This window comes from Akebia trifoliata, chromosome 14, assembly GCF_017979445.1.
Source record: "Akebia trifoliata isolate Shusen 1 chromosome 14, ASM1797944v1, whole genome shotgun sequence".
In the NCBI taxonomy this organism is placed as follows: Eukaryota; Viridiplantae; Streptophyta; class Magnoliopsida; order Ranunculales; family Lardizabalaceae; genus Akebia; species Akebia trifoliata.
In genome coordinates, this window is record NC_141388.1 from 27,750,579 (window position 1) to 27,769,346 (window position 18,768).

Below are 18,768 nucleotides of genomic sequence, written 5' to 3' on the forward strand. Positions count from 1 at the left end.
TTTTTTTTTTAATTTGATCTAGTCCATGAATCCTAGGGGATTGAGGTGTTATTCCTTTTCGACGTGGTTTCGTCTATTATATAAAAGGACTACATGGAGCTAAAAGAGAAAAGAGTTATCGAAAATCTATTCCCTACTTATTTATGATGACAACTAGGGGTCATTTATGTTTTGGAAAAAATCATTTATTTTAAAATCTTGAAAAAATAAAATCTTTCTCCAATGTGCATGATTGGAGTGGTTCCTATGTATCGCATTTTTTCTATAGTGCTTTTTTCATAGTCAAGAGAATCTCACCTGGTAAAAAAATATTACATCAGACCTCCGTGTTCATGATTTAGATTATACATATGGAGTATTCAAGGGCCATATAAGAGACCAAGCATTGTTCCAAATACATGATTCTTTCTTGACTACAGAAAAAATGTTGTAGAAGATTTGTTTTTGTGCATGATTTCAACTAATTTCTTGCATAATATTTAAAAAAGTACAAAGTTAGCACTTAGCACATACTATTAATGTGTCTCAACACCAATTTATATATATATATATATATATATGGGTAACGTTTGGCACTCAATTCTTAGGGAGCCAATGTTTTTGTCTACAAAGGTTAAACGTTTTAGAATGGGCTAGTTTACAAATTGAAGAATTGTGGACCATCGAATTTTATTATTAATTTTTAAACCATTTTTGATATGGTTAGAAGTTTTAGATTAGTCTAATGTTTTGTTATGATGATCTTCTCACCAAAGATATCATCTTCACAAAAAATCAGCCCAATTTGAAGCTTTTGGCCCATATTGGCTCCCTAACATTGGTTACTGATGGGACCCTATATTTATATATAGGTCATGTTCAACAGCCAAAGTCGTAGCCAAATTCCTAGACAAAGTGTTTTGTCTTATATGGGTTAAAAGTTTTGGAATGGGTTTTTTTTTTTTTTTTTGAGAATAATATCTATGATGAAGAGATCATCCACACAAAAAATCAGCCAATTCTGAAACTTTTAACCCTAGTTTATTAGTTGAAGAATTGTGGATTGTCAAGTTATAACATTAGCTTGTAAGTCACTTTTGATAGGGTTAGATGTTTCAGCATAGGCTGATTTTATGTGAGGATGATCTCCTCACCATAAAGATCATCCTCACAAAACATTAGTCTATTCCAAAACTTTTAACCCACATAAGACAAAACTTTGGCTCCCATTTTGGCAATTCGGTAAACTCACAGAAAATCACTCATATGTTCACTCATACTCTCCACCGTTCAAGTATTTTAATCCAACAACCATTAATTAAGGATGATGTGGCATAGATTTTAATAAAAAAATTGGCTCAAGTTGTTTTTCCAAATCAAGTTGATATCTAATGTTTCCTTTTTGTAACACACGTATCCCTCCCCCAAATTCTCTCTCTCTCTCTCTCTCTCTCCTCTCACATGCTTCAACCCAAACACACATTCTCTCTCTCATACTCAAATTTAAACAAAAGCTTTTATTTATTTATTATATTGAAGTCAATCCTTTGTGTTAACATCTTTCTCCCAAGTTAAATTATCTCGCAAACAAAAAATTAATTTTCAATAGAGTTGCCAGTAAATTGATTGTATGGCTCGAGATCCTAAGAGGAAGACATCCAATATCACTCATTACTGATCAAGACTTTGCCAAGGGAACAGCCATAAAAAATGTTTTCCTTGACACACGACATTGTTTATGCCTGTGGCATATAAAAAACTTTTTGTGGAGAAATTATTACAAAAATATTTTAAGATTCAAAATTGATATAGAAAAATATATCTAGAATTCATATAAAGTTGAAAATTTTGAAAATAAAGGAATACCATAATAGAGAAGCACGATTTGAGAAAGAATGAATTAATGGCTTCAACATCTCTATGAGATTCGTGAATTTTGGGTACCTTTATATCTTTAGAGTACATTTTTTGTTGGGATGAATACAACATGTCTTAGTGAGGGTGCCAACACTTTCTTCAATAAATTTGTTCTTGAAATTAAAGAGGAATTTACATTTGTTAACACAAAGATTGAATCATTAGTGAAAATAGTTTCCTTGTGAAACATACAACGAAAATCTAAACAAAAAATATTTTTGAGGAATTTTGATTACAATGGGAGGAGGTGCTCTGCTATAGATCCCAAACAGTAGATGAAGATGGTGAACATCACACTTACCTAGTTATAAAGAAGGTTGGTCTACTAAAAATGTTCATTGTGAAGATGAAGTTGGGTATGAACAAAGGTTATTGCACTTGTGAACATTTTGAGTTTATAGGTAGACTTTGTAGGCATTTGTTAAAAGTTTTTAATCTTTTTGATATAGACGAGATTCCGAATCACTTCATTCTGTACAGGTGGCTGAAGAGTGCAAACAGATTTAAAGTGATGGAGACAAGTGGGTTGTAATATATGAAAACCATGGATGTTTAGAAGCATTGAGACTTAACCATCTTTGTCAATGAGCAACTGAAATGTCATGCATTGCTTCGACATAAGAGCATTTGTACAAAATTCCAATAGAAGGGATTGAAGTATTATTTGCAAAGATTTCAGAAAAATAGAGTAAAATGATTATCCACGATAATACCGATAACGATTTGATGGTTGATTTACAAAATCAAGAATATAATTGTACCCGTACATCATGTCAAGTGTTGCTCCAAGATCTGCATATATCACAAACAAAAGGTAGGCCGAAAGATGATAAAGGAAAGGAAAAAACTGAAGGAAAATGTTAGTAGTACGGATAGATTGAATAGTGCCATTGAGAAAGCACTAGTAAAAAATAAACAAAAGTGCATGACAAATGAAATTGCTAACAAAATCCAAATCCAAAGAGACAAAACATGGATTTAAGAAAACCATGTAAGTACACAAACATTTTATATTGTATATTTTTGTTTCATCTATTTTTTAGTATTCCAACAATTTCAAAATATTTCTTAATTGCAAATATTGTTTGCACATCAACTAACGACGAGGCGATGATGGACTTGGGTTACGACGATGTTGATAAGTCTAAGATTTCTAATGAAAAGAATGTAAAAGAGGAAAAGAATTGAAAAAAATAATTGGTTTGATCATTTGAACCAAGGGTTTATGTGGTACATATACCTTTTTCTTTTACTTTTATTTTTTTAGGATGACATACATATATATACCTGACTTCTAGATATCTTTGTTTTCCAACCAAGTAGAATTGTCTCCCTTATGTATTTGTTAGGACGATGAAGAATCTAAAGGATGAATAAGAGTATGGGTTTTACCTCTTCATTTTTTACCGAGTTATTTTCTAATTTTTAATTTTTAATTTTATGTTTTTATTAAAATAATTATCTTTATATATTTATTATTTAAATCAAAATTGAACTTGAGATTAAGAATCTTCTAATTCACCTTTTTTTTACTATAAAAGTAAAGTTATAGTTATTTGACGATATCTATTCTAAACGAAAGGAATAATATTCCATGTGTATCATATGATTTGACTGACATTGAAATTATTGGCTCTTTAGGTAAAACTTAAGTGAGTCCACTCGGTTTTATATTTATATTTAAATAATAATATTATTCTATATTTTATATTTAATATCTAAAATGAAATTAATCTTATGACTAGTATAAATATAATAATTTGAATAAAAATATAGATTAATAATAATTATTTGTATATAAATAAATATTAATAACATAAATCTTTGAGTTAAATGAGTTATCTTGTATGAGACGAAATGATAATAACTAGGTATAACACTACCAAAGATGATAATAGCTTAAATAAATAAATAAGTGATAGATTATAATATAACAACAAAAAAATAAAGAATCTGAATTATAAATATGATAGCAACTCACAAAATTTTTGAGTTCACGAGTACTCAAAATACAAATACTCAAAGTATATTGAAAGTAAATTATGGCATAACATTCTTGACACACACAAATCATCTAACAGCAACTCCTACTTTTGTACTCAAACAAAAGAAAGTTAAAAAAAAAGATCCGACAAACTGAAAGTGGACTCTAATTGTCCGTATGTCCTACAAGCTGAAATTCCTCTAAAGGCTCCTCTAAGTGCTTCTCAACTGAGGAATGATCTGCAATTGAAATGATAGAGTGAGTAACGGGGGAATTACTTAACTAGAAATAACTATCTCAAACTAACAAGTTCCTAAACGTGATGTTAAAAATCATTCTAAAATATTTGAAACATATGTAATTTTTTCAGTGTAAACAAAAGCAATAGTGTATAATCACGTTGGAAATATAGCAGTAACACCATTTAAATATAAAAGTAACATCATTTAAACAATTTGCAAGTAATCTTAATTGAATAAAAGAAACATACATAACATATCTAAATACAAGTGATAGTAGTGTAGTTGATAGGAGCATATGGATACCTCCTAATTGGGATCCAATTGTTCCAAACTTCACCGGTTTGAAACCCTACCTAATTGGGATCCAATAGTTAAGTTGACGGCTACTTACCAAGGGGTTATTATTGAACTCCTTATATAATTATAAGGGAGGTAAGTGCAATTATCAAAACATTAAGGGTTAAAATTAAATTAAGTCAAATTATAGGGTGGTCAAAGTGTAATTTACCCTTTAGATTATGAGTTTGAATTAGAAAACGAATAGAAATCCTCAAAGGACAGTGTTGTGTCAACCATATATTAAAGAGTCATGATGAATGCAGGTGTTCTTGGTACACGGCAGATGTGGCAAGGGCACAGAACCTAAGATCATTTTAATCAGGATGCACACAAAAAAGATGTGTGGTTTTGTGCCTTTGCCATGTCAGCCGTTTACCCAACCACGTGCATTCATCACCATTCTAAACTAAAAGCTCACCATTGAAAATTAGAGGTTCATGAATGTCCATCCATTTTCAAAGTCTTGGATCACTGTTATTTTTTTATTAAATAGGATCTAGGTCACTTGCACTAGAGGGTTGTGGTGTAATTTTTCCTCAATGTGGTAGTCTTTCACGACTGATAAAGTACTACAGGGAGCAACAGGAAAAGTTGCTACTGAGGATATGCTCCTTGACTGAGGTAGTACACCATCACTTGAGCATCATTAGCGAAGCATGTAGTCCATCAGATTTTGTTCGATACAAAGAATGAACATAAAGTCCCTATTTTTCAATACATCAAAGTGGAGTAAAGAATTTGAGATGAACAAGACAAAGCTATAGTATTTGTGATATTAATATATTTTAGTATATTGTATCTTATTAGTCACATATATTCCATATTCAAACGAATGAAGCCTACCTAGACGCTAGCTTTCATGTCAGGCTTAAACGAATAGGTTGCTACAAACTTCTCAGCATGTTCACCATCAAGATCAAAGCACATTGGCAAGTCGACCCAAGTATCCTTCAAGATGTTGTACATTACAACCCTATAAACGCGAGTAATGTCCGAGGAGATCACACATACAACACAGTCTTCGTGACCAGCACATCTGATCTTACTAAGGCCTGGATACACAAGGAACATTTCTGGTGGCATGGCTGCAACATGGCTCCATTGGCACTTGACATGGTCAAACTCAAAAATTTCAAGTGTTGCAGTTTCTAATGGCTCCCTAATGACCGTTATAACAAGGATACGGCCTGCACATTTGACTAAATCAATACTGTCCTCATCTCTAAAAGGCATGAGAGGAGGGTATATCATTGCGGTACCTTGGAGTAAGTCGAAGCGCACTAGTTTTCCTCTTTGGTTGAGATAGTATATCATCACTTGATCATTACTATCAATCATTGTCAGTCCTTCCATTTCTTTTTTGGGTGTCCACTCAACATACCATACTCTCCGTGATACCATTTCGATGCCTGCTTCAACATTAGCATTGTTTGCGATCATTCCAACCGAGCTAACTGGCGATAATGTCCAAGTATTGTCCATGGATGAGAATGTGTTCACAAAAATATCATATATGTGCCAAAAAATTACAAACACTTTATATGACGATCCCATTGTATGCATTGCAATTAACCTTATATCGTGATTCCTATTCAACTGAGTTAGTGAACGTGCTGACCCAGTTATTGGATTGCACACAATGAGCCAACCAGTTTTAGAGATGAAGCACATAAGACCATAAGAGGATGCCACTGGACTTGTTGGTGTTCCATCGAAATCTATGGGGACAGGGAGGCGAACATGGCGCCAGTTGTTGATTTCCAAATCGTAGACCACATTGGCTGGCGATTGAGAATTGAGCATGTAGAACCACGCACGACGATTACAGAGTTCATGAGAAGTACTTTTAAAGGAGGGAGATTTAATGAGTGACCTCCACCTCTTACACACCAATTGGCAGCATATAATGTCAACCATAGGAAGTCGTGCCAATACACTCTCGATGGTGGCGTCATCCAATTTGTTCCATGGATCAAGGCTTGGCACCAAGCAGCTCTCACTGCATCATTAGAAGTTCAGCAAAAGTGATTACAATAGAACAAGGATGGTCTTGAAATGGGTACATGCAGGGGACATTCAATAGGTTCGATGATCATAATTAATCTTCTGACAACTGAAAATTTCATAAAGCAAAGCGTTAAAAACATCTAGCAGGATAGAAATTTGGGCATAAAATGGGTCCAACACGGGTAAGATAGAAATATATTTGTATTTAGAGCCGGATATTTAATATTAAATTGGATTAAATACAATTAAGATAATACTGCAACCATATAAAAACCATTTTGTATTCTACAATAATTCGGATCCAACTGATCTCCCCCAATTTTTTTGACTTGGGTTGGATAATCGGTACTGTATGAGTATTTTATTTTTAGGCAAGCAAGGGGTTAGATTTGAGCGTAGGTCATGGGATCAAGTCTTGTCATGCATTTACCAACTTAGCTAAGTACCACCATCCGTATAATATCATTCTATTTACCATTGTAAGCCTTTTATTTCATATGAATCCATGTTATAGAACAGTAGTAGAAAATGTTATTTTGAGAAGCTTAGAAATATAGTTTTGAAAACAAATATCATTCGGATCGAGGAATGGATCCATATTTGACTCATATTCGGGTCAGGTAAAGGAACATTAAATAATATTTGACCCATTTTTATTTGGATCTTCAAAAACCAAAAAAAAACAAAAAAAACGATTAAGAAACAATATAGATAAATATCTCTTCACTTAAATGAGCCAAACACTTTTTGAAGAAAACATCAAAACAAGTAAATAATACACTACAAAACCTATGCATATTTAAGGGGGAAAGCAATCTGTGATTTCGTGAAATGCCAGCGAAAGACCCCAAATAAAGGTGGTTTTATCAAAACGCCAACAAAGAGACGATGATCATAGGGAGTTTTTGTGTAAATGCCATCAATAGATGACCAACAGAGGTGATTCTTGAGAAAACCCCAATGAATCTCAATCCATTTTGTCACCAATGTTTCACGTTCTTCTTTTTGGGCAAAATGTGTTACCACCCGCACCATCATCTAGGGTCATGTTAGCATCAAGAAAGTCAATTAGTTGTTACTAAGTCCAATAATAGTCTTGGAATTTTTTTGATTCCAAATTTAATTGTTACTCAGTTCCTACTTTTTAGAATTTGTTAGTTTGTTAGTCTACTTATGCTTTCTAGGAGATCGGTTAGTCAAGTTGTTAGCTTCAGCTATAAATTTTAACCCTGAAGGATATGAATAAGGAGGAGAAATTTCCGATAGTTTCCTTAGTTAGATAGCTAGTTCTAATTAAAAAAAAAAAGAAAAAGAGCACTCTTGTCACTTTGATATCAGAGCACTTTCCTGTACCTATGGCAGTACTACCCCGACTTTCAGAATGTCCATCAAGAGATTGATGACATTCGGATGCAGTTATCAACTACCAATAAAAATGTCGACGACTTGACCTCTGGAGTTGCTGAACTCACAACGACCATGCTGAACATGCAAGCCTACATAAACAATCATCGTCCTCAACCACCTCCTATTGCTGGGGAACCACGACAACCACCTGAAGTTCGACCACCCCCACTTGCCCCTTTTCGTTGTTACCAGGGGAGGTCGATCCGATTCGATTTTCCCGCCTTTGATGGAGCTAATCTAGAACGATGGGTGTTCTGAGCACAACAATTCCAGTAATTACATGATGTTCCAGATGACCAAATGGTGGACATAGTGTCAGCTTATCTTCAAGGTGAGGCAATACCATGGTATCAATGGCTGGCTAGAACTATGGGGCGTCCAACATGGGTTGCTTTCACTCAAGCATTATGTACCCATTTTCGTACAACGAAGGGTGACGACCCTGAAGGATCATTGGCCAAGAAATGAAAAACTACCACCGTACGCGATTGCCAATCTAAGTTTGAACGATTAGCAAACCATAGTTTGGTATTACCAGAAGCATTCCCCATATGGTATTTCATCTCAGGGTTCAAATAAGAAATCAAACCTGGAGTCAAGCTATCTATTCTATTGACTTTAGTCCAAGCATATTTATTAGCTTAACAACATGAGAAATCCATCAATGCAATTGTCCTTACTATGTCAAGAAGACAACCAATTCGCCCTTCCCGTTTCTTAATGCCACAATTGCCATCAACTACCCCAGCATTACCAACTCCACCAACTAAATGGACTTGATCAACTATAGTAGTTCCACCTGTGGATGCAAATTTAAAAATTGGTGTTTGATGGTTAAGCCTAGCTGAACAACAAGATCGTCGACTTATCGGACTTTGCTTCGATTGCGATGAACAATTTTGTCCCTGACATCAATTCAAACAACCCCAACTATTGCATCTTGAGATGGATGACTATATTGATTCCAACAATGAACCAAAGAATGAGGTCGATGATAACCCGTGTATGGAGACTTCCATAAATGCAAGAATGGGTACACAATGTCCGGAAACAATGAGACTTGTGGGCCAAATTAAAAAGCAATTCGTCACGATACTAGTTGATTCCGGATCAACCCACAACTTCCTTCGTCCAAAGGCCGCAAAGCAATGTGAGCTAACCTTCATTCTCTTAAATCCTATTAGCGTCACGGTACTAATGGTTGCAAGATACAAAGCCTCGAGCGTTGTAATATGGTGAACCTATCTTTACAGGGGCATTTATGTAGTTCAGATTTTTTTCTGCTTCCAATGTGTGGTTATGAAGCTGTTCTTGGTCTTGAATGGTTTCGATCTCTTGGAGTTATTAATTGTGATTTCGGCCAATTGACGATGCAATTCAAACATGGTCAATGCCATGTTTTACTCAAAGGAGTTTCTCCCTCAGTTGATACAATAAATGATGCCGGAAAATTTCATTACATGATTTTACAACAAAGGCAAGTTTTTTTCATATATCTTTTGCATTCTCAACCCTTGCAAGAATCGTACTTGGACCCTAAACTTGCCCTACTATTAAATCAATTTTCTGATGTATTTGATGAACCATGCGGGTTACCTACTACTCGAAATCAAGATCATCGAATTCCACTATTGCCTGGAAGTACTCCAATCAATGTTAGACCTTATAGATATTCTCATTTCCAAAAAAAAAATGAAATAGAAAAGTTGGTGCGAGAAATGTGAGATTTGGGTCTTATAAGGCCTAGCACAAGCTCATTTTCTTCACTAGTTCTCTTGGTTAAAAAGAAAGACAGAACATGGAGGATTTGTGTGGACTATCAGTCTCATAACAATATCATGATAAATGATAGATATCCAATACCAATTATCGATAAGCTACTAGATAAGCTTCATGGAACTTCTATTTCCTCTATACTAGACCTTCGGTTCGGTTATTACCAAATCTGAGTAAACGAAGCAGACATTCCAAAAAAGGTATTCCGGACTCATGAAGGACATTGTGAATTTCTCCTAATGCCATTTGGTCTCTCCAATGCACCAGCCACCTTCTAGAGTCTTATGAATGAGGTTTTTAGGCCGTTACATCAACAATTTGTGTTGGTCTTCTTTGACGATATCCTCGTCTATAGGTAGGATCTGAACACCTATCTTGATCATCTCAAAGCTTTATTTCAAGTCCTACATCAGCTCCAACTATATGTCCAGAGATCCAAGTGCTCCTTTTCTCAAACTTCAGTAGTGTAATTAGGCCATATAATATCAGCCAAAGGTGTTTAAGTTGATCTGTCAAAAATTGATGCCGTGGCACAATGGTCGAAGCCTTCATCTCTCAAGTCCTTACGAGGATTCCTAGGGCTCACAGGTTATTATTGAAGGTTTGTCAAAGGCTATGGTACAATAACAGCCTCTCTCACTAAGATGTTACGAAATTACTCTTTTCATTGGACACATGAAGTTGAAATAACCTTTGAAGCATTAAAGAAAGCCCTAAAATCTACACCTACATTGGCCCTACCAGATTTTTCTCGTGACTTTATTCTAGAGTGTGACACCTTCGGTACTGGCATAGGAGCAATATTATCACAAGGAGGCCAGCCCTTTCCCTACATTAGTAAATCATTGGCTGAAAAGCATCGTAATCTTTCTGTATATGATAAGAAAATGATGGCTATCATCTTTGCTATTTCTAAATGGCGTCCCTATCTACTAAGAAGGCACTTTAAGGTCTTCATCAATCATTGCACTCTCAAGTATTTTATGGAACAAAGTTTAATTACCATGGAGCAACAAAAATGACTTGCTAAGCTCTTTGGATATGACTTCGAAATTATCTACCACTAAGAAAAATAAAATATTGCAACTGATGTTTTATCTTGTCTCCACGAGGAACCACAAGTACATGCTATCTCTACTCCTGTATTTTCAGCCATGGAAGATATCATCAAGGATAATCTTCAAGATGCAAAACTCAATACCATCATCTAACGACTAAAAGAGGACCCATTATCAATCCCTCATTATTCTGTGGACAATGGGGTTCTACAAAACAAAGGGTGGGTAGTTCTCTCATCTACCTCACCATGTTGCCAAAAGATTTTGGACGAATTCCATGCCTCACCAATTGGGGGCCATTCAAGAATTTTTCCCACCTACAAAAGAATCTCCACAAATTTTTATTGGAAGGGTATTAAAAGGGCTACAAAAAATTATGTGACTGAATGTGAGGTCTGCCAACGTACTAAGTATGAAACTATCGCTCCACCGGGTCTATTACAACCTTTACCATTCCCAGTTGAAGTATGGATAGATGTGTCCATGGATTTCGTTGATGGGCAACCTAATTCAAGTCATAAGAGTTCAATCATGGTTATAGATCATTTCGACAAGTACGCCCATTTTAGCCCCTTGGGCCATCCTTACACAACCTCGGTTGTATTAGAAATATTTGTACGAGTTTTTGCCAAACTTCATCGTATTCCAAGATCCATCATTAGTGACAGAGATTCCTTTTTCATCAGCTACGTTTGGGAAGCTTACTTTACTCTAGAAGGCACCAGGTTAGGCAAAAGCAGAGCTTACCATCCCCAATCTGATGCCAAACTATAGTTGTCAATAGAACGTTGGAACAATATCTACGATGTTTTGTTGGGCATCGATCACCCACACCAATGGTCGAAGTGGCTTCTTTGGGCTGAATTCTGGTACAACACTTCATTCCATAGCTCCATAAGATGTCCCCTTTCCAAGTCGTATATGGGCATGTACCACCATGTATAGATACTTATATTCTTGGATCTACTAGTGTCCATACAGTGGACGAGGCACTATGTGATCATGATCAGCTTGTTAAGTTTCTAAAGGAAAACCTCCATGCGGCTCAAAATTGGATGAAGATACAAACCAATCGCCATCGCACCGAAAGAACATTTAATGTTGGTGATTGGGTCTTCCTTAAACTTCAGCCATATTGTCAAAACTAAATGGAGAAAAGAGGCCCCCAAAAATTGGCTCCAGACTTCAATGGCCCATATCAAGTTCTAGCTTGCTTGGGATTTGTGGCATATAAACTTACATTACCGATGAAGTCACGGATTCACCCGTGTGTTCTTACTAAAAAAATGGGTGATTCTGTTATCACAAGCTCAATCCTACCACCAATTTCCGATTTAGAAGCTCAGACTTGGCGTCCTATCAAAATTCTGAACCAGTGTATTTTCAAAAGGTAGAATAAGGTAGTTACTAGGGTGTTTGTTCAATGGGAAGGTCAAACTGTAGATGATGTTATGTGGGACTTATATGATGACTTTGTGACACGTTTTCCAGACTTTGAGACTTGAAGACAAGTCATTTTTTCGGTAGGGGTGTATTGTTACGACCCTCACCATCATCTAGTGTGATGCTAGCATCTAGAGAGTCAATTAGTGGTTACTAAGTCCAATAACAGTCTTGGAATTTCTTTGATTCTAGATTTAAATTTTATTCAGTTCCTACTTTTTAGACGTTTTTAGTTTGTTAGTCTACTCCTACTTTGTAGGAGATTTGTTAATCAAGTTGTTAGCTTCAACTATAAATTATAATCATGATCGATCTGAATAAGGAGGAGAAATTTTTGTCTAATTAAAAGAAAGAGCACTCTTATCACAATGTTTTTACGAGGAACCCAAATTTTATAAATCTCCCTCTCTTCCTCTATTTCATACTCATACTCTCCCCGTGTCTCATTCTCTCCCCCTCTCCCACTCTCTTTTTCATCTCTGGTAGGGTTTCCAACTCCACAAGAGTCATAGAAATTCAACTCATAGCAGATTCTTTGCCCTCGCTCTACAGATTTGACGTTTGTAGAGTTTTTAAAGTCTCATTTACTTTAACATGATTTGCTTGCATTATTTACAATTTTGTGTTGATGTATCTTGTGTGTAATTACTTCATCTATGATGTCTAGAAGTTTTGTTAAAATCATAGTATTTAGGCCATAAATCCTATAAAAAACTAGTTGAATCCCCTACATGAATCATATGTACTATTTAGGTGTAAATCTTATAATTCATATATCAATCATATTGTGAATTGGATTGTATGATCTAAAATAGATCATAGGACTCAAATTTGTAATGTTTTTAGGGGGTGCAATGTATTTGCTCATGGTATTAAATTTTGGTATATCTCCAAACAATTTATCGAAATATTTCAACTTCCATAGGGCTTGAAAGGAAAATTCAAGTGACTTTTTTTTTACTCAACATTTCTATGGAAATCTCTATTTTTGAGTCCTGCCATTCAAATTAGATTACCTTTAACTTACCTAAGACACGTATCGGATATGTTAAGGTCATTTTAATTGTTAGGAAAGAGAGAGAGGGAAGTTTATAATTTCAAGTGGGAATGATTCATCTGTGAAGATGGGGGATTGGTCTAAACATTTGGATGCTGGACAAAACATCAGTAATTGTAAAGTTGGTGACATATTAGTCATCATTAACAAACTCATATCTCAAGCGACAAAAGAAGGACCACTTAGCTCAATGGTAGGAACTTGTGGAGGTTGTCCCCAAGGTATTAGGTTCAAACCCCTTGAACCCCTTCTTATGCTGGTATGGGTCTGCCTTAACTCTGTTAACCTTTTAAAAAAAATCAGATCTCAAACGACAAAGACGTACCTTCGGCCCATGTTGTGGATTAGAGTTGTCCTTGACCAATAGGCACCAACATATATATATATATTATCAAAACCTTATTATAATGCATCCATGACCTAATATATCATAAATATGAGCATACCTTTAGGGAGCGGGTTTGTATTTTAATACTCATTGGCTACTAATTAAGGAAATTAATCTTCAACAATTTTTTTTGAGGTTCTAAATTTGTTAATACTGGGCCAAGTATTAAGTGTGGTTTGGTTGGTTGATACATATCTTAGGTAATTCTACAAATGCTTCATAAATGAGCTAGAAGTTGGAATATATCTAATTGTTTATTTTCTCTATGTTTTAGTGTCGGTTTCAGAGTAGAGAAAATGCATATGACCATATGATTTACTTTGGGTTCGATAAGAACTACACAAGATGATTCCTCCATGGTGAAGATATCGGCTTGTCGTCATCGATAGAATACAATTTGGATTCAGATGTGGGATCATACGTGCAATGTATGAGAAATGAAATGGGAGATCTTTCGAATAATATTTTCAGAATCCCAAATGAAAATTGTGATATGTGTAGTTGTATCCACACAATAAATAGTAGGTTAATTATAGAATCTAACAAATTTTACAAGTTGGTATTCGATGAAGAGAAAGAATTGTACCCTAGTTGTACAAAACACACCAAATTATCTTTCATACTCAAACTATTTCACATAGAGTGTCTTAGTGGATGGAGAAACAAATCATTTACAATGTTGTTTGAATTGTTTAGGAATGTACTCCTGGATGGGCCAATATTGCTAGAAAATTTTAGTTAGACAAAGAAAATTATATTAGATTTAGGTCTCGATTTTAATAAAATTCATGCATGCCGAAACGATTTCGTGTTATATTATAGGGAGCCCAGTGAGAAACAAGAATGTGATATATGCGGTACTTCGAGATGAAAAATAGAAAGAGATGATTTGAAGGGGAAGAAGAATAAAAGTCCGACTAAGATATTGTGTTATTTCCCATTAAAAGCAAGGTTATAAAGATTGCTTATGTCAATTAAAATTACTTCTGACATGAGATGGCATGATTAGGGTCGTTCCAAGGATGAATTATTAAGGCACCCAACAAACTCATTGGCATGAAAATATTTTGACAATTAAAATCTATCATTCGCTTCAGACGGTTATAATGTTTGGCTTGCATTAGTTTACGCATTATCAACCCTTTTAGGACTATGAGCATTTTCACAGCAACATAGCCTGTGATTCCTATTCCATATAATTTACACCCATAGATGTGTATGAAAAAAGTTGAATATGATCTTATCCCTACTAATCCCTAGTCCTACTAGTTCCGGAAGACATATAATAGAAGAATTAAAAGAGTTGTGAGAATGTGGAATAAAGACATATGATGTATGAAAAAATGAGACCTTTTAGATGTGTATAGCTTTGATATGGATCATGAGTGATTTTCATGGTCACACGATGTTATCAGGTTGAAGTCCGAAAGGTAAACTTACATGTCCTATTTTTTATAATGATACATGTAGTCAGTATTTGTATAGAAGAAGAAAACATTGTTACTTTGGGCATTGTCGATTTTTACCACTAGATAGGTTTTGAAAGGATAAAAGATCATTTGATAGTACTATAGAGGATATGAATTCACCAATTGTTGTGTCTAGAAATGATATTATAAATTTGTTGAACAAAATTATGTTTAATTTTGGGAAACATATTGGGAGAAAGCGATGGAGACAAATAGAAGAAGACATCATTGTAGATAATTGGAAGAAGCTAAATATTATTGCTCAAATTGTCGTATTGGAAGAACAATTTATTGAGTCATAATTTGGATATTTTGCTCATCAAGAAATATGTGTGTAATAATATAATCGGTACATTATTAAACATCAATGGTAAATCCAAAGACATTTTAAAGGTTTGTTTGGACTTGGTAGAAATGGAAGTAAGGGGTGTACTTCACCTACATTAATGACTACAATTAACAAAGTTTGTCAATTGCCTACTTCTCCATGGGCAAACATGAGAAATAGTTGTTTTCTAAGGTACTGAAGAGTCTAAAGGTTCTAGATGGGTAAAGATGTGTTAATATGAGAGAGTACAAAATTGCTGGTTTGAAGAGTCACTATTTGCATGTCTTAATGCAACAATTGTTGCCAATTGCTATTAGATGATCACTATCCAAGAATGTTGTTAAAGTTATCATTGAATTCTGCAGTACTTTTTCATGGATTATGTGGAAAAGTATGCCGTATTCAAGAATTACATCAACTAAAAAAATACATTGCACTCCTGTCACATTGTGCAATTTAGAATGAATCTTTTTAACTACATTCGTTAACATTATGGTGCATCTACCAATCCATTTGGTTAAAAAAGCAATATTAGGTTGACCAATTCAGTATCCTTTGATGTATCCAATCGAAAGGTGCATACTACTAAAAGAAATTATGACCTTAGCTTGACTTGCTTTAAACCAATTTTCTCATATACATTATGATTTTTTTTATTATACTATTCAAAAGAGAAAATATCAAATTATGAAGTGAAAAATAATACATAATCTTGAACCTTCAGAATTATTGATTGGCTAACTATTGATCTTAAGTTAATGATATAATAACAAAAAATATAAAATATATAAGTAGATTTAAATTTATATTGGTAAAATGGAGAGAGAAAATTTCAAAAATGTTATAATTCCTGAACAAATTTCTATTCCAGCTCGCGAGATGGCAAGTATTTTAAAGTGACGATGTTGTTGATAGAAGGTAGCAAGATCATTGATCTTTATTTGAAAAGTGACATTCTCGCTAGTAATAAAAGTGACAATATAGTAGGTTTACTTCTTTTTAGCAAGATTGTCACTTTATAAAACAACAAGATTGAAAATTTTCAAATAAATATCTCTACTTTATATCAACGAGATTGTTACTTTGGAATACATGCTATCTCGCTCTTCTTTTTAGGGTAATTAAAATTAAAATTGAATCAGAACCAATTTTTTTTTCATATTTAGCATATGTAATTATAATTTACAGAAATGAAAATTATAAGTGAGATGATTAAGAAAGATAAACCATTTAATTAGCTTTATAAAATGAAAAAAAATACATGAAACATTAAACTACGAGAAAAGAAAAGGAAGAGGAGATATGCGTACCTTTTTCCAAATAAAGACATTGTAATCGCTTTAAAGATGTAGGTTAAATTCCCAAACAAAGATGACAATAGAGGGAAGACGCAAGTCTAAGCTCTTTCTTTAGAATTAGGGCAAAAATCGATTACAAGTTCAGAGGAAAAGATCTTAAATACTAATGAGCAAAATACAAAAATGCCCTCATATAAAATTATAAAATTACCCTTATAACTTCAAGATAAAGACTAGGATAATTGTTTAGTAAGTGAGAGTGTTAGTTATTGTGGATCGGATCCTCTATATCTTTTTTTTCCTATAACTATTTGTAAGGCTTTTCAACGGTTAATAGGAGAGCAAAATCCCTTCATCTAAATGAAGGACTTTAGTGATCCTCCATTTTCAAATATTCAATCAATTAGTAAAAAGAGTTTATTTTTTTATTTTTTTATTTAAAATCTGATCTAGGCCATGAATCCTAGGTGAGGTGTTATTCCTTTTTGACGTGATTTCGTCTATTGTATAAAAAAACTACATAGAGTTACAAGAGAAAAGAGTTATCGAAAATCCATTCCCTACTTATTTATGATAACAACTAAGGGTCATTTATTTTAAAATCTTGAAAAAATAAAATCTTCCTACAATGTGCATGATGGGAGTGGATCTTATGTATCGCATTTTTTCTGTAGTGCTTTTTTCATAATCAAGAGAATCTCACTTAGTAAAAAATATTACATCAAACATCTATGTTCATGGTCTAGATTATATATATGGAGTATTCAAGAGCCATATAAGAGACCAAGTATTGTTCCAAATACATGGTTCTTTCTAGACTATAGAAAAAATGTTATAGAAGATTTGTTTTTGTGCATGATTTCAACTAATTTCTTGCATAATATCTAAAAAAGTACAAAGTTAACACTTAGCACATACTATTAATGCATCTCAACACCAATTTATATATATATATATATATATATATATATATATATATATATATATATATATATATATATATATATATATATATATATATATATGGGTAACGTTTGGCACTCAATGCTTAGGGAGCCAATGTTAATGTAACACCCCGAATTTTTAATTCGTATCTCGAGGAAAAAATAAATAGTGAAATTTTAAGAAAATCTTGAAAGTGGGATTTAGGGGTAAAATTTTAGGATGTTTCTGATCATTTTTAATGGAATCTGACCTCACCATTAGATTCAAAATGATCGAAAAACATAGTTTAGCCTGTAAGCACGCTCAAATGTGAGTCCGAATATAAAAGTTGCAAAATCCTCGATTACCGGGTCGGACCAGGCTAAAACAGTGACTTTTTGTTAGAGGAATAATTTTTAAAATTCGATCATACCATTGGGTTCATAACGAAAAATTATTCAACATAGACTATTTATTTGTCATTTTTGGAGATCAGGAAGTGGAATTATCGCCAAAAACGAAAACGACATCAAGTTTATGGGTCACGTCAGGCCAAAAATGTAAATTTTTGATGGAGACATAATTTGTAGAAATTGACTATACCATTAGATCCGGAACGAAAAATTAGGCGAAATAGAGTATTCGTTTGTCAGTTTTGGAGACCGAATGACCAAGTTATCATCGATCAAAACAATAAGCGAAATACCGAATTCGTCCCAAATATTATTTAAATAATATTTTTAATTTTTTTTATATAACTCATCTTCCCCAACGCGTCATTACAGCCGAGCCAAATACGAAAATAAAATTTGTTTTTCCTCCGATTTTTCCACTTCAGATCTCTCGCAAACGGTCCACTTTCGACGATCGCCGCAGAAGAGAAAAAGGTCCGCAGCTTCGTTCTCTACAAAACCCACCCAACCTATCTTCATTTCACTTTCTATTTCACCCGATATCGTCAAAAATCAGCCGTATTTGGATACGGAAATTTCGAAACTTTGACCTCGGATTTCGTCCGTTTCGGGGTCAAATCGCTTTCCGACGCAGAAGGGAGAAACGTCCGCAGCCTCATTCTCTACATAACCCAACCAAGTTCCTTCCGTTTTCTCGTCTTTTTCACCCCGTATAGTCAAAAATCAGCCGTATTTTTAT

The 18,768-nt window shown here is 34.1% G+C and overlaps 1 protein-coding gene across 1 annotated transcript; it reads right to left on the reverse strand.

The window, feature by feature from the left end:
* Positions 1–5,304: 5,304 nt before the first annotated feature.
* LOC147386657 (F-box only protein 13-like) lies at positions 5,305–11,788 on the reverse strand. The gene is made up of 4 exons (XM_086424593.1): positions 11,779–11,788; positions 8,556–8,674; positions 8,065–8,129; positions 5,305–6,460 (listed from the first exon to the last, which is right to left on the reverse strand). The coding sequence occupies exons 1-4, from the start codon at positions 11,786–11,788 to the stop codon at positions 5,305–5,307; spliced, it is 1,350 nt and encodes a 449-aa protein (XP_086280719.1).
* Between the last annotated feature and the right edge of the window lie 6,980 nt (positions 11,789–18,768).